The sequence below is a fragment of the Melospiza georgiana genome, chromosome Z, assembly GCF_028018845.1.
Source record: "Melospiza georgiana isolate bMelGeo1 chromosome Z, bMelGeo1.pri, whole genome shotgun sequence".
NCBI classification, from domain to species: domain Eukaryota; kingdom Metazoa; phylum Chordata; class Aves; order Passeriformes; family Passerellidae; genus Melospiza; species Melospiza georgiana.
In genome coordinates, this window is record NC_080465.1 from 3,589,199 (window position 1) to 3,605,548 (window position 16,350).

Here is a 16,350-nt window from a genome sequence, read left to right on the forward strand (position 1 = left end):
TGAGCTTTCCTGGGCAGATGGAGAAAAATCCATTGCTCAAATTACAGTGATTTGCACTCAGATTTAAACTCCAGCCTTCAGCAAATGAGGGCTGTAAGTTCAGCAGTTACAAAACTTGCCCATGGGCAGCTTTTGCAATATTAAGACCATGCTCATGGAGGCAAAAAAAGAGTTGTTGTTTTTGAAGCATATTTGAAGTATACAAGTGTTTCACTGCTATTTTGGGAATTGCCCATAATTCAGATACAGCCATTTGTGCTTTTTGAAATAGACACTTTTACATGCTTTTTGCACATATTTTAGTTAAGATTTTTGAAGTTCATACAGTGCACAATAAGTAGGATGCCATCTGCCTCTATTATGCATATATTCTTCTTCAAGTCAGAATCAAAGAGATAAGAGCAGCAGAAAGAATGCTTTGATGTTGGATAATAACTCTTTCACAAAAGATTTTTGTCTGCACAAAAGAGATGATGCAAAATAAAGGAATAGCCTGAAAAGGATAAGACAAGCAGACTTTGGCAGGATAGTGTGGTGTGAGCAGAAGCACCTGCTAATTTGTAGAATATAAATAATTTCTGAGATATTGGTATTGATTTTTCGCTCCTATAAAGGCAAGTTGGCAAGTAAAAGGAAATAATATTGAGCTCTGTATTTATGCACTTGTTCAAGTTTGGAGCTCAGTCCCACATGTTTGAGACCAATGTTAACCTAAATAATACAACTGTGTTACACTTAGCTGTTAATGAAATACCCTGCCCAATTTCTGGGGCTGATTTCACTCACATTATTGGGTGATGTTTTTTTCCTGTTGCTTCAACCTAAGACAAGTCGTGCTCCTTGTGGTCTGCATCATTTTTAATATGACAGCTTGGTAGAAAATGTGAAGCTGTTTGGAAGAAAATAAGTTGGAATGATTCTGTTTTGAGCAAGTTGTTCCTGAGCATGAGGTATTGGTAAAATGTCTGGCTTTTTGCACATACAATGCATGTAAATCTTAAAGCCAAATCCTATTTTCCTTTCATTATTGATCAAACTAAATTTGTCTGGGTCACTTTGAACTCTTGAGTATGCACCTACTTTTAAACCCTGCCCAGGCTGAGCTTCCATTTTAGGTCTGACCTTACAGGCTGCTTTTGCTGTCTGATCACCAATCCTTAAGACAGGATTGCCTGTCCCAATAAATGTTGTACCATTTGAGGGTAACCTTGGTAAGGTGGGGGAAGTGTAAAGGTGTTGAAGGTAAAACTTACAAAGTATGTGCCTGATTTGAGATCTGACTGACTTTCCAAAGTGTAGCTAATGCAGCAGCAGAACCAGACCCCTAAAATAGTACAGAACACTCCTACCCACCGTGTTTTTATTTTATTTTTAAACTTCCTTACAACCTTGAAGGCTTCCCTTTGAGACAAGAACACCTGCATTTCAGAAGGGGTTCAGGCAGACACCCAGGAAAGGGAGTTCCAGGTTGAGATCTCTACTTTTGTCTATTTTATATGGATCAGCCACTAGCTGAAAGAAATTAATAAAACCGCTGCAGTCTCTGGAAGACCTCTGCCACTTGTGGGACCTGGATTGTAAAATGCCTCAGGCAGTGTGGTTTGTTGGTCACTTTCAGTGATAGTGCCATCCCTTTACACTAAAAGAAAATATTTAGTTTAGATAAATAGCACTATTTATCTAAACTAAACTGTGTACAAAATCACTCTAATGGAAGTTTTTTCTTTTTAAAGAGAGCCTGTGCTCCCTTGGTGCTCTGCCTGCTGGCGTGGCATGCCAGCTCTTCTGGCTGTGACAACTCTGTGTTGTTTTTGCTTTCTGTTCTGCTGCAGACAGCCTGAAGGGGACTTGTTGGCTTACTATCCGAGACAGCCACTGTGAAGTGAACATCAACGGTGCCACGCTGAAATCTGAGTGCTGTGCCACCTTGGGAGCAGCTTGGGGCAGCCCATGTGAACGCTGTGAACTGGGTATGCTCCACCATCCTGCATCTTCTGGGAGAAGGGAATAAGTATGATTAGTAGATTCCTATTGTCTCTCTGTATAAAAAAAAACCGCAAACAGAAAAACACCCCCAACAAACAAAACAAAAAAAACCAACCAACTAAAGTAAACTAAACAAAAACCACCAAAACCAGCTCCCGTCCCAAAAACCTAAGAAAAGAAGTTGTCTTCTTTAGAAGTTATCTATTTTAGACTTGTAATGTGCACCATCAGGGATCATTCTAATAACTTTGAAGCATACCAGGAAATAACATGTGAATAGACCTCTTAATGGCTCCAATATGTTTCATCTCCACAAGGACTATGTATTGACTGGGATAGGGAGGTAAAGGACTAAAACAGTAAAGTGAAATATCTGGCAAAATTCATTTTTATGATGTGGGCTGTTAACACTTTTTTCCCCAGCTCTTTTCGAACTTGTAGCTCGCGTACCATTATTGACTGCAGAAATAGTGCTGCTATTAGATTTCAGGGCTACTTACAGAAGCTGGGAGCAGCAATGCTCACTGTACTCTAGTTTATGGCAAAAATACTGATCCCCTTAAGGTTGGAAAAGTGCCACTGGCGGCTGAACTGGTGTCAAGATGTTTTAGCTTCTCATTTTTAATTGGAACAGTAACTGTGGGCACATGTATCCCCCCTAACAAGCAGAGTGCAAGCAGCATCCAGAAGAGCTCTTAACTGTGCAGTGCAGCAAAGATATTCCTTTGGACTTCAGGAAGCAGATGGTCAGGTTAGACTGGTAAAACTGATCAAAATCTAATTAATCTAGACAGATAATGTGTTCAGATTGGGTGAGTTTGGGCTCTGAATTTCCTGTTCTGCAACTAATTAAATTACAGCAAGCTCTGAAATCATTATATGATGCTACATTTTACATGTATCTCCTCAAGTAAGCTCATTGCTCAGATCCATTATTCAGCTTTGGTGGGGGAAAAAAAAGCTGATGATTGGCATGACTACAGTTTTAAATCTTCAGGCCTCTTGAAGGAATTTTACCTTTCAGCTACATGTCAGTGCAGGGACTGAATCTGATTAGGTGCTGATCATTTCAGTAAGGAAAGCACATGAGAAAGTAACAGTCTGAGATTAATTTCCTCAACTATTCACTTAGTTTAAACATGATCAGTAGTTAAATATGAGTCAATACTTTTCTTTATTGAGGCTAGAGCACTCCCCCCACCTTACAGAGTGAAATTATTAGCAAATTCTGAAGATACATGTATTTTTAAATTTTCTGTTCCTGCCTTACTGTCACTCTGAAGCAGTAACAATATCTCTCTGGCTTGATTCCAGACACAGCTTGCTCAAGAGGATTTGCCAGAGTGAAGGGTGTTACCTGTGAAGGTGAAGTTTTTGCTTCTTACTCAATGTTATATGTAATAAATGAAAAAGCCGAATTAATAATAATAACGAAAGATTTTATTTTCACGGCTGAAAATGCAGTCCTCAATAGCCACAGTCAGAGACAGTGGTGCTGGGTGAACCCTGATCCAACCTCTATCACACCAGATATCTCTCTGTTCACAAATGCTGTTTTATACAGTTTTTCCTGCCTGAGGCAGAGGTGGTTTCTTTTGTCACCCCGCATATGCATGAAGTCTCTTTTCTCTGTGCAGGGCTGGACGGTGCTGTTTCTGGCAGGTGGCTGGTGTTTGATCCAGTTATGGGAACCCGGTATTCAGATGTGTGTTCCTGATGATAGTGGAACCCTGGAAAAAGTTAAAGATAGAATCTAAAATGTTAGGCTTTGTGCTTTCCCAGATCAACTGCACCTGCGTAAGCAGTATGATAAATTATATAATTGTTAGATGTGATGATTGTTTAGTAATTAAATGTAATTCTTATATAACCATAAGAAGAATAGTGAGAAACTATGCTGGAAATTCAGAGAGGGGCTAAATTTATGTATACAATAGAACAATATAAGTTTAATAATTAACATGAAAGTTATGTAACGATAGAGTATAAAACATGAGCATTTCGGATGTATGGTCGGAGTCAGATTTGGGTTGAATACACCCCGATTCCCAGAGCTCTTCATAAAAAGCACCGCATATAATCCCCCGTGATTATGTGTTTCTGAACGCTAACACTGAGACTCTAGTTTTCTTGGTTGAAGATATTTATCAAGTGTTCATTGCTCTTGCAGTGTTCTCCAAAGGCTCATCACTGCACTGGCCACGTCCTTTTGCTTGCTAATTAGGCTTTCTTTCCTTGCTGCCATCTGGAGTTTGACAATTTCGCTGTGGCAGTCTGAGTGTCAGTGGTCTCAGGCTTTTGGATTTTTGTTTACAACTTTATGTTATACATTTTTCATATAAGCATGAATTACCTCACATCACGTATCACACTCAGTATGTCCCTTTTCCTCCCCCCATTTGAAAATGCGATGAAAGGGGATTCACTGTGTCATTTCTTTCCTGTCACCTAAAATTCTCCGTGAAGCTGAAGCTCTGCCCTCGGAGCGTGCCGGTAACCGAACCCTTTGTGTCCCCGGCAGACGTGAACGAGTGCGAGGTGTTCCCGGGGGTTTGTCCCAATGGGCGGTGCATCAACAGCAGGGGCTCCTTCCGCTGCGAGTGCCCCGAGGGGCTCACCCTGGACGGCACAGGCCGGCTGTGCTTAGGTAAGAGCGCACCCCACTCCCTCAGCTGTGTCCCGCAGCCCTCCAAAACCCTTCTCCAAGGGGCTGGGAAGAAAGCCTGGTTTGTTTCTGAGTTATCCCAGATGACGTGCCTGCTTAGATGTCGAATATCTGAGCCAGTTCAGAGAAGAGCTGTTGATTCCTTCGAGGATTGAGTTTGTTTTGAGGCTTGTTTTGCCCTCGGTGCAGTCAGTAGGCTGTGCTAAAGTGCTGTCCCTGCTCTGACTCCTGTTCAGGAGCAGCGGTGTCCTGGGTGATGGATGGTGAGCACAAATATGCTGGTGCAAATTAGTCTTTTTTTTTCAGTGCACAGGCCAGTGTGTGGTTCTTTTCCTGACATTTGGGTACACAAGTACTAGATTTTGCCTGCACACTTTGTTGATTTGTCTTCTGGTTGAACTGCTTTGCTGCTAATGGGATGGACCCTGGAGTATAATAAGCATAATTAACTTTTCTGGAAACCTTATTGTATTTTCCTGGTGTTACAGTAAGCCTAACAACAGTCAGTTTTTTTGGTTTTAGTCTGTATTCACTACACTATTAAATTAATTCAGTAACATAAATATTTAGAGGATTTTTTAAAGAATTTTTTTACCATTTCTTTTTTTTTTCTTTTTTAACCACAAGAGCCACAAAAGGGTCATTTCATAAGTCAGAATGCCTGGTACAATAAAGAAACAGATGTGGCTGTCCCATCAAATAAAAGGGTCATTTTATAAGTGAGAATACTTGGTACAGTAAAGAAATACATGTGTCTGTCCTGTCAAATACACACAGAATCCTAAGAAGCAGTGATGTGAGGGTAAGGATTTATCTTGATATGGGGAGACAACAAAATAAATTCTTGTACTTTTATGTGGCACAAGAAAGATCCAGAAATTTAACTATAGTGCAGCATCAGCAACTTCAAATGGCTGAACATTGTGCAGAAATGCAGAGCCTTGAGCAAGAGCTGAGTGTTAATGTGTGCTTGTTAATGTTCTGCCAATTGACGGGGTGATTTTAAAAACACAGACACCGATGAAAAGAATGGTGTCATTTTACTAAGAATATAAAGGCAACACAAAGGTAAAATAATGCATTCAATAAAACGACACGCTTGGCTTTAGCAACAAGCAAAAGTAAGCAAGGTAGTGCACCCAATCATTACTGTGTGAGAGAAAGGATAGTGATAGAAAAAGATTAATCCCCAGTTGCCTAAATACTTTACCATCATTCAGATCCTCATTCACAGGAAGGACCTGGACAACCCTTCCCAGCAATTGGGAAAATCCTACACAGTGTATCCACCTGTAGCTGGGGTCTCCAAATTCACCCCAAAAGTGAGTCCAGCTGTTATAGGCCCAAATCACCCAGTCAAACCAACTTGAATATATTTTTGGCACAGAAACTCCTGGATCTGGTGGCACACATCCCATCCAGCAAGGGCTGGGGCTTGGCCAGGGCCCAGGCCTCAGCTTGGAGGGTTTCTCCTAAAATACCCCACAAACAGGCCTCTATTCGTGGAGAAACTGATGCCTTTTCCAGGGCTACCTAAAAGCAGAGGCCTGACAAAATTAAGGGAATAAAAAGTGGTTATATTTATTGAAGAGCCTTCAGGTACACTTCCAGAAGACAGACAAAACCCCGCCAGGGGCTGCACCCAAAATGGATGACAGGTCCTGGGTTTTTATACTTTTCTAAGTTTGGTCCAGTTGTATACTGGGGGTTAATCTTCCAATTACATTTACAATTCCATTACAGCTTCAGGTAATTAAGTAATTTACCCTAAGTTTGCTCCCCCCAACTCACTTCTGTTTACATTTCTTGGGGCCTGAGGCAGTGAGGTGTCCTGGATTCCCAGGCCTAGAGAGGAATTGTTTTGTCTGACCAAAATCTGAAGACAGTAGCTAGCACTGTATATAGAGTTTAGAGTTATACACTAAAGAATTTCAGGATGATATAAAAAATACATAAATACATAAAAAATGTACAAGGTAAAATCCTAAGGCATCAATGGCGCTTAGGAAAGTTTCTTAAATTGATGCATTCTTTGTAGATAACTACATAAGCTTATAACTACACAGCTAGCATAAGCACTGTTGTAATCTGTTTTTAGCTAAATAACACCGGTGGTGTTAATCACAAAGTGCCCAGGATTCATCTCTTAAGTCAAGCTCAGCTGAGGCCTCAGGCCTCAGGCCTCAGCATGTATGTGAAAATTGCCAATCACTTGTTATTAAAATTTTAAAAGTTTAATAGTAATAAAATGGTTATTAAAATAGCAATATAATTAGAGTAATAAAAATTTTGGACAGTTTGGATTAGGACAATATGAGACAATAACGACAATATGAGACAACAGAAACAAAGAGTTACGGATATCCAGGTACCATTTTCTGGGCAGCACGAGCCCGAAAAAGGACCCACGTTAACAGAGGATTAACCCTTAAAAACAATAACTTGTTGCATATTCATACATCTCATACATGATGGATAAATTCAGTTCAGACACAGAATTCTGGCTGGGCAGTGTCAGCTTCTTCCTCTTAATACTAACGGGCGTGAGCAAGGTGGGAAGAAGTTCGTTTCTTCTGATAATGGGGCAATAAATTCTCTTTCTGTGAAAGATTCAGGTGTCCTGTGGCTGCTATCTCAGTGCGAGTCCTTTCTTTAGGAAAAATGTATAGCATAGTTTCTATTTTAACATTTTGCTATAACCTAAAAATGCATTTAACACACTACTTAAGAGAATTAATACAGCATAACTCTCTAACGCATCACACATAATACTCATTTTAATATTTGCGAAAATATCATAAAATACGCATTTTTCACAACGTAACAGCCGAGAAGACGGATAAAAGCCTTGAAAAGCCCTTCGTAAAATACACCTTTTTCACAATGTAACAGCCCGGGGGGAGGGATAAAAGCCTGTTTGCTGTTGTTGTGGAACAGGAAGAGGGATAAAAGCCTGTTTGTTGTTGCCGTGTAACGCAGATATCCGCACGGAGCAGTGCTACCTGCGCTGGGAGGAGGAGGAATGCGTGCAGGCCGTGCCCGGCAGGCTCCGCATGGATTCCTGCTGCTGTGCCCTGGGCGCCGCCTGGGGCTCCGGCTGCCAGCGCTGCCCCGCTCCCGGCTCCCCGGAACACCGGGCCCTGTGCCCCCGCGGCCCCGGCTTCTCCAACAGGGGCGATCTCCTCACGGGCAGGCCCTTCTACAAAGGTGAGCCTTCCTCCTTCTGCCTGACGGGCAAGTGTTGGGTGCATCCCAGAGGGTATCCCGAGGGAATTCCTGCTTGAGAGGCGGATAAAGGCCTGAAAGAGTTGGTGGTGCTAATGGCTTGGACTGTGTTGTGGGGATCTCTAATATTAGAGGGTTTTGAAAAAGCTGCAAAAGGCAGGCAGAAAAGCTGCAGGAAAGTTTATCTAGCAAGATATTAGGAAAAAGCTACAGAAAAGTTTATCCAGATACTAGGAGGTTTTAAGCTTAATAATGGAGGACTGTGCATTGTGTTTTAAGGCTCACAAGCAGGTATTGTATTTGAAATAAGCCAGCATTGTTTAGCCAAAGGTACGTGTGCTTATAGTGGTTGGAAAGAACTACTGTCCATGTGCTTTTGCTTTGTGTGATTGGTCAAAAACCCATAAAGTGAGTTGTGACATTGAGTTCTGTGTCTGCTGCCTGGGATGTGAGCTGGTGGCATCTTCCCATTGTCATAGCCATGGACTGAGAGTGATGCTGGAAAATCAAACAGCTCGAGGCAGTTCCTCAGCATTCTCCTCCCGTTTGTGATTTGTACACAGCCCCTGGCCAGCGATATGTGTTCCTAGAACAGAGGCTAGACAAGATTAAGAGGATTAAAGTGGGTTTTTATTGAAGGCCTTCAACAGGTACAGCTTGTCAAAATCGTCAGAAGCCTCCGAGAGAGGCTACACCCAAGATGGAAAACTGTTGCAGCGTTGTGAGGGTCCCCAGGACGAGGTGAGGGATGAGAATTTGACTCCAAGTTCTCAGAAGGCTGATTTATTACATTATGGTATTATATGAAAAGAAAATTATATATTAAAACTTCACTAAAGAAAGAGAAAGGAGACATCAGAAGGCTAGACAAGGATGAATAATAAAAACTCGTGACAGAGTCCTGGCACAGCTGAACGGGGATTGGTCATTAAGTTAAAACAATTCACATCCTGGGCAAACAATTCTCCAACTCACATTCCAGAGGAGCAAAACATGGAAAGCTGAGGTTTCTCGTCTTCCCAGGAGAAGAAATTCTGGCAAAGGGATTTTTCAGAAAATATCAAGGTGACAGAAAGCAATCACGAGTTTTTCACCCAGTTAAAGTTTGGTCCGTTTACATGTCAGGGGTTAATCCTCCAATTACAGCTTCAGGTAATGAAGTAATTTCCTTTAAGTTTGCCCCCCCCTAATTTTGACATTTGTTTATGTCTCTCAGGGCCTGAGACAGTAAGGTGTCCTTCAGTTTCATGCCTAGAGAAGTATTGTTTTGCCTGAATAAAATGGGAGAACAGTAGATGACAGGCTATGGGGTTTTAGAGTTACACACTAAAGCAGTACAGGATCTGAAAAATATTAAACCTAAATCCTGAGGCATTGATTCTGGTGTCTGAGGATTAATTGTGGGTGCATCTGAGAGGATATTCTGAGGAAATTCCTGTGTTTGGAGCTGCTTGTTAAGTGTGCTTGAGAGATGGGATAAAGGTATTTGCCTGAAGGAGCTGATGGTACAGGTGGGGGATTCTCTGCTTTCATGGGTGCTTGAGAGCAAAAGCTGCAAAGTCTGAATTGCGTAAGGAGGAGAAGGAAATTCCTTAAAGGAGAAGAGCTCTGAATTACAGGAATAGTGCAAAATGTGCATGTTTTTTAGGATAGTGCTTTGCAGGGAATGAGCCAAGTGTCATACGGTATGAGAAATAACTTATTTTAGATGTAAACACAAAATATTACTAAATTTTGGTGAGGGCTCTCTGGGGGACTGAAGAAGGGTGGATTCTTTCTCTGGTTTGCAAAATCAGTAAGTGATTAAAAGGAGAGGGTGTCTGTTGTGTCATGATTGTGAGAGCAGTGACAAAAAGGATCTGCAGTGATAAAGGAGTAAATAAAAGTATTTTGTCCAGTTCTTGCTACCTTCACCTCTTGTAGAGCAACAACAAAACAGAATAGGCTGGAGAGTGTTAAGAAACCAGACCCAAGTTACTTCAGATGGATAAAATCTGAGAAGAAAAACTAGTTTTCTGTGTCCAGAAGCTCAGGTGATCCAAAAATTTGTTAGGGTTTTTATTTTTCTTTAAGGATATATTCTGAAGCATTTTTCTTGGAATATTTTGAGTTGCTTTAGAAAGCTATAACAGGTGAGACCTCTGCCTCACCATAAATGAGCTCTGCTTTTTAGGAGTCATTACTCTCAGTCAAAGCTCTTGATTTTCATTGGTGATTTACCGAAGAAATAAGGAAAATATAACCACAACAATAGCAACAATAATTTAACCGACATTGGTTTAATTTAAATAGTTAATTATTTCATAAATCTTGTCTAGGCTGAGATTTTCTGAGGTTTGGCTTCCTGTTTCTGTTTCTTAATGTGGACCACTGTTGTGTTCCATTCACAGAAATTAGTGGGAGATAGATGCTTGTTTTGTTGAAGATGATCCTCAGTTAAGGACATGGCCTCAGCAAATTATTTCACAGAGTGTAGGAGAGGTCATTCAGCCTTGTCCTGTGCAAGATCCTTTAACAGTTTGTGTTACTCAGCATTGAGGAGAGGTGAAACATTTCACTTGATGCTCTACAAAACAAAAATAATAAAATTTTCAGAACAGCTCCAGATAAAACTCTGGCAGTCTCAATTTGAAAACCTAACCAAATCAACCAGGTAATGGTTGCATATTTTACAAACTGGCTCAGGAGTGCCAGGAATATTGATTATGGCACAAAGCAAACTTGAGCACCATACACATATCAGAGTTTCAACTCAGAGAGTATCCCTGAATTTCTTTGACTCCTGATTAGTATAAACTTTTAATTATTGCTTTGGGTATTGTGAAGCAAAGAAACCCAAAAATAGCCAAAAGATTGGGAAATGTTTCACCTCCAGTCAGGTCTCCAAGGATGTCCCCTCTAACCCAAAGCCTGCCTTTTATGCTCAATGCAGTTGGTAAGAAATTCCTGTTCCTGGAAATTCCTGTTGATTCTATTTATCTTTGTGCTTAAGAATTTCTTAATTCTTAATTACTTCCTTTGTTTTTATTCCTAGATATCAATGAATGTAAAGTGTTCCCTGGCATGTGCATGAATGGTAAATGTAGAAACACAATTGGAAGTTTCAAATGCAGGTGTAACAGTGGGTTCACTTTAGATATGGATGAAAGAAACTGTACAGGTGAGTAAGCCTTGCATTTTCCACAGTTTTGCCTAGAATAATGGAATAGTCCTGCTTGAAAATGACCTGGAAATACCAACCTGTTCCTTCAAACTATTGTGGGGAAAGCTGAGGTTATCTAGCACCCTGTCCCCCTTGGAAAGATCCAGTGATGGGGACTCCCCCACATCCCTGGGGCTTTTTAAATTGGCTTGCTCTTGTGGCATAGCTTGGTGATCTGGAGACCTGATGCCATTCATTTCCTTCAGTTTCTAAGAGCTTAATCTTTGGAGAGAATGGCAAACAGTCTCAAGTTTTCCTTTCAGAAACTAATTAGTTAATAAATGCAACACTTTTATATTTTTATCATTGGTGCTTAAGGTGCTCAGGTCATGCTGTATCTGTACAACCTGAAAAATCAATAAGGATCACCAGCAAAGCCAAGTTTAATGCTCTAACACAGAGATTATTTTATGTTCCTTACTCTCTGGTCATTGTATGAATTTAGAGACTGCAAGTTAATTACATTTAGATTTGATGGCTGAGAACACACAAGGGCACCTCAGCAATTCTGACTCAAGTGCAATGTTAACTCAGGAAGACACAGACACGTGTGTTTAATTTACAAGTTTAGGATTTTGTTCTTTACTGTCTGGAAAATCTGAAGATAGGCTTGACAGTTGTGTGGCTGTGGGAACTCGGGTGCCAGCATTGTGGGTGGCTGGCTCTGTGCTGAAAATGAAGGAGGTTTTGTTACAATATGCAGGCGTCCATGAGTGTGTCTGAGTAATAACTCAGAAGTGTGGGTGGTAAGGCATGCTCACTGAGGTTGGTCTGGATGCTAATGTTGCCCTAACTGGTGATTTCCTTGTTTTTATAGTGATTGCATTGACGAAGAATGTATTTTACAAACTTTATTTCTAAACTAACCAGAATAGGTCAGAAAACTTGCAAAAACTTTTTTTCCCCCTTCTGTTCTGTAGTCACGAAATTACTCCACTGAGCTGCTGCAGAGAAACAAGTTTTCTGAAATAGATTACTTTTTTGCTTGTTTTAAATCAGCAAGAAATTGTTTTATAAAGTTTGTAGGAGCCCAGATATTCAGTAATGTGACAGACCTGTCATGTGGGTCTGACACCTCCACACGTCTGTGAGGACTGGGTGTCATCACTCAGCAGAAACTCATCATGGGAGGTGGCACAAAGTCCTCTCCTGCAACACTTACCTGTTTCACTGGATCATATCTGCATTAAAATTCCCCTTTAGATTTCTGACTCACTACCAGTGTGATTTAAAAAGAGCTCGTCTGTCTTTTCTGCTATTGTTTTCTGCAGTAGGTTTCATTCAAACGTAACTAACAAGACAACTGTAACTGTAAATCTAGCTTTGACAGGAGCTAATTCCTAATGGAAAGGGTGTATGTAAACTTATAATGCTATTACTGGATAAGTGTCTTTATAATAATCAAATTAAAATCAATAGTATTGTAGTCATGAAGTCAGTTGATACCTCTGTAAGAATGGTATCTTGGAATGTCTTACACTTAGTTGTTTCCTTAAGAATCTAACCTTAAATTACACTTACTAGAAGCAAACTTGTTACATAGTTTGCTATAGCCTGAGAGCGCTGAAGACTCAGCCTTACAAATCTTTCATTGTCTGCTTCACATAATCAGGTGTTTCTATAAGTAATTATTTTTTCTCTGTTGATTTGCATACTACATATGGTTTCTGTAGGCTTCATTTACAGTGACCTTTTTTTTCTGTGAAAAGCAGGATAACCTTAAACCCAGTTTGATTTTCCTAATCTGTGCACTGCTTTGTAACAGACATTGACGAGTGCAGGATCTCCCCAGACCTGTGTGGAAGTGGCACTTGTGTCAACACTCCTGGCAGCTTTGAGTGTGAGTGCTTTGATGGCTACGAAAGTGGATTTATGATGATGAAGAACTGCATGGGTAAGCATTGCCAGGATCCCCTGGAGTCTCCATTTGCTGTGCACAGCCTGGCTATGGTCTGAGCTGAGCACTTCAGATGTGTCATCATTGTGGCTTCATGAGCAAATGAGTCAGATATGCAGTTTATAGAGACAGATAACTGAATTAAGTATATAGCCTTGCTTGTTCTTTATACTAATTACTGATACCCTTAAGAGACACTTATTCTGTACAGATATATTGTAGGATGGCAGCAGCTCTTCACACAATTAATTTCAAAACTGCTAATGGGATTCCCAAATATTTGGTAAAGCTGGGAATAGAAAGCTGGAGTTTCAAAAGCAGTGTCAGTCCCTTTTCTTTCCTTCTTCTAGGACTGAAGAAATTCTCACATCATTTCCTGAAAAAAAATGACATCTCTTTAATCTGTTTAAAGTTGTAAGAACAGGTCTGGAGGCACCAAAAGGTGTCCAGCCACCCTAAAAAAAATTGACAGTTTGGTTTCAGTCACCTTTTCTTGTTTTCCTGCAAATTGTGATGCTTTTAGACTTTCCTGAGAGTCCAGAAGTGTGAGTGAATCCTCCACCTTGAACATCTTCTGTTTGTATTTCTCTCCATCCACACCTGTAGAGTTAGCTGGTTTTTTCAGTTTTGTGAGTCAAAGATTGTTTGCCTTTTTGATCTGTAGCCAGAATATTTCCCAGCCACACCATGGCATACACAGGAGTTACCAAACTGAGGAGCCATTTAGGTAAAAATTGATACACAAACATCCACCATAAGTGCATCCACAGGCAGGAATTTCAGTGTGTTTGATTGCGTTAAGCAATTTGAAAATATATATACATCACATTAATGCATTGTTCTAAAGGGCAATATCCAAAAATTTGCTGCCTTTGCCTGTTTTCTTGAATATCTAATGATAAATGATGAATTTCTGGTTTTCTTCAGAGGAAAAATACCCATCTTTAGAGTTAATAATGATGCATAGTTTTTGGTTTGGTCTGTTGCGCAGCATGAGTAGAGGAGCAACACCATGAAACAATTATTTTATTTTGTCCCTTGTAGACCCTGGAATTGCTTTTCTCTTTGTTGCCCCTCATTATGTGCCCATTTTCTTTCTGCACGTGGTGGTTTCTTTGCAGATATAGATGAGTGTGAACGCGACCCTCTGCTGTGCAGAGGCGGCACCTGTGTGAACACTGAGGGGAGCTTTCGCTGCGACTGTCCCCTGGGGCATGAGCTGTCACCATCCCAGGAGGAATGCTTGGGTGAGTTTCAGCTCAGGAAAATAACCTTTAGTTGGAGGAGTGGTCAGTTCCCTGGCAAAGGTGGGGTCTCCGGGATCTCTTAAACAAGTTAATGCACTCTTAAACAAATTAATGCTCCTCCTTTAAATCAAAAATTGTATCTTCAAATAAAAAACTAGAAGCCTGTAAAGTCCTCAGTGCCAGCAATGCTATTGATTCCAAAGAGAAGTGTTTTACCAGGCCTCTCAGGGGTTATTTAGCAGCTGAAAGGACTGTACCACTCATGGGAGCAACTTTAATCAATCACGAAAAGTTGTTGTCCTGTGTTAAAATGCATCTCTCCTTTTGGGCCATAATCCACCAAAACGAGGAAGGAAAAAAAAAAACAAAGAAAGAAAAAGCCAAAAAATAAGCATATTATCTCTTTAGCTTATTGTCTTGATGGAAAGGAGCAGACTTGGTAATTAATGCCCACCCCAGACTCTGTAATTCATTCTCTCAGACCTGAGTCAGAGAAGATAAATCTTTGGACACTAATTTAAATGTGGTGTGCAGAACTCCATTCCTTGAACTGTAGCATGCCAAGAACAAGAAAGAAATTTAACAAACCCGAAAGCCACCAGTTTGCAATTTACTTCTCATTCTGCCTGCAACCTGAGCTGTTTAAGCTGTTAAATATCCTGAATTGCAACTGACCTGACCAATTCTTCCCCAGACGTAAACGAGTGCTCGTTGAGTGACAGCCTCTGCAGAAATGGCAAGTGTGTGAACATGGTTGGGACCTACCAGTGCTTCTGTGACTCTGGGTACCAGCCCACTCCTGACAGACAGGGATGCACAGGCAAGTGTTGGGCACCTGCACCTGGGGTTTTGTGCACTGTTCCATCTGTCCTTGCTTTTATTTAACTTCACACCTTCCTTTTGAAAACCAGCAGGGCTGTTTTCTCATGTGCTTCGAGGCTTATCATGAGCTATTGTGGGAATACAGAAGTATAAAGGAATATAAAGAAGGTATAAAAATATGGTTGCTGTAGTGAACTCTGCAGAATACTTTTAAATTATACTTCCTATACTGCTCCGTTAAAATCAGAGGTTTGAGGCCAACAGCAAGAAAATGCACCTAGGTTTCTTGATCAAGCTAGAAAAGCTCTATGCATTGATGGTCTATCTTTCACTTTTTTTCTCCTTATCATATGCATCTCTTTAATTCTTCACTATAATAATACTGAATGATGTAGTGCCCAGCACAACAGCTCCTTGCAAAGGAGAGCAGCAGTACTGAGAGGGTTTTCTATTTCTTGTTATGGTTGTTTTTTACAAAATTGCAAATTTGTGCCACATTTCAAGCTCTTAAGTTTCTCAGCATTTCCCTTTTTAACTTTCCAAACTTTTTTTCTTGAGCTTTTTTACACAGCCCTAGCAATACACGGGAGCAAAACCAACATTTAACTTAGCAGCTTGCTCCCACAGATGAAAAAGCAGTTAAAAGAGGGAAAAAAGAACCAAATATAAATCAGAAACAGTAGAATGAGAATGAAAATTCAGAATGAAGCCACTGATGAACTTCTTTATGTAAAATGTAAAGGGAATATGATGTTTTTCTTAAAGAATTAGACTTACTGCTACCAATGTTGCTTCCCCAGATATTGATGAGTGCATGATAATGAATGGAGGCTGTGACACCCACTGCACTAACTCTGAGGGCAGCTATGAGTGCAGCTGCAGTGATGGCTATGCCCTGATGCCAGATGTCAGGACGTGTGCAGGTAGGATTTTACACCTGAAAAACCCCAGCATCATTATCTTTCAGCCAAAATCAAGGTGGTGTTCCAGCCTATCCGTGCCAGTGACAGAATTATTGCCTGGTTGTTTTTTTTTTTCCCTCCTCAGATATTGATGAATGTGAAAACAATCCAGATATTTGTGATGGTGGGCAGTGTACCAATATCCCAGGGGAATATCGCTGTCTCTGTTATGATGGATTTATGGTTTCTATAGACATGAAAGCTTGTGTTGGTAAGTAGCTGTGTGCACCAAATTTAGTGTAAGCCTTATTATGAAAAAAATAATCTGTATGCCTATTGGTAACTCCTTAACAATGAACCAGGTCCCATAGTTAAAAAACATTGGTGTGATTTTACTCTAATGG

General features: G+C 40.5%; 1 protein-coding gene across 2 annotated transcripts in view; it reads left to right on the plus strand.

Annotated features, from left to right (window-relative positions):
* Window positions 1-16,350, plus strand: part of FBN2 (fibrillin 2) — a 123,014-nt gene that overhangs the window by 66,487 nt on the left and 40,177 nt on the right. For both annotated transcript variants that reach the window (XM_058043486.1, XM_058043487.1), the window contains exons 21-30: window positions 1,833-1,970; window positions 3,301-3,351; window positions 4,508-4,633; window positions 7,631-7,858; window positions 10,911-11,036; window positions 12,844-12,972; window positions 14,097-14,222; window positions 14,917-15,042; window positions 15,845-15,967; window positions 16,092-16,217. In XM_058043486.1, coding sequence (XP_057899469.1) covers window positions 1,833-1,970; window positions 3,301-3,351; window positions 4,508-4,633; window positions 7,631-7,858; window positions 10,911-11,036; window positions 12,844-12,972; window positions 14,097-14,222; window positions 14,917-15,042; window positions 15,845-15,967; window positions 16,092-16,217 — 1,299 coding nt within the window. The remainder of the gene's footprint in view (window positions 1-1,832; window positions 1,971-3,300; window positions 3,352-4,507; window positions 4,634-7,630; window positions 7,859-10,910; window positions 11,037-12,843; window positions 12,973-14,096; window positions 14,223-14,916; window positions 15,043-15,844; window positions 15,968-16,091; window positions 16,218-16,350) is intronic.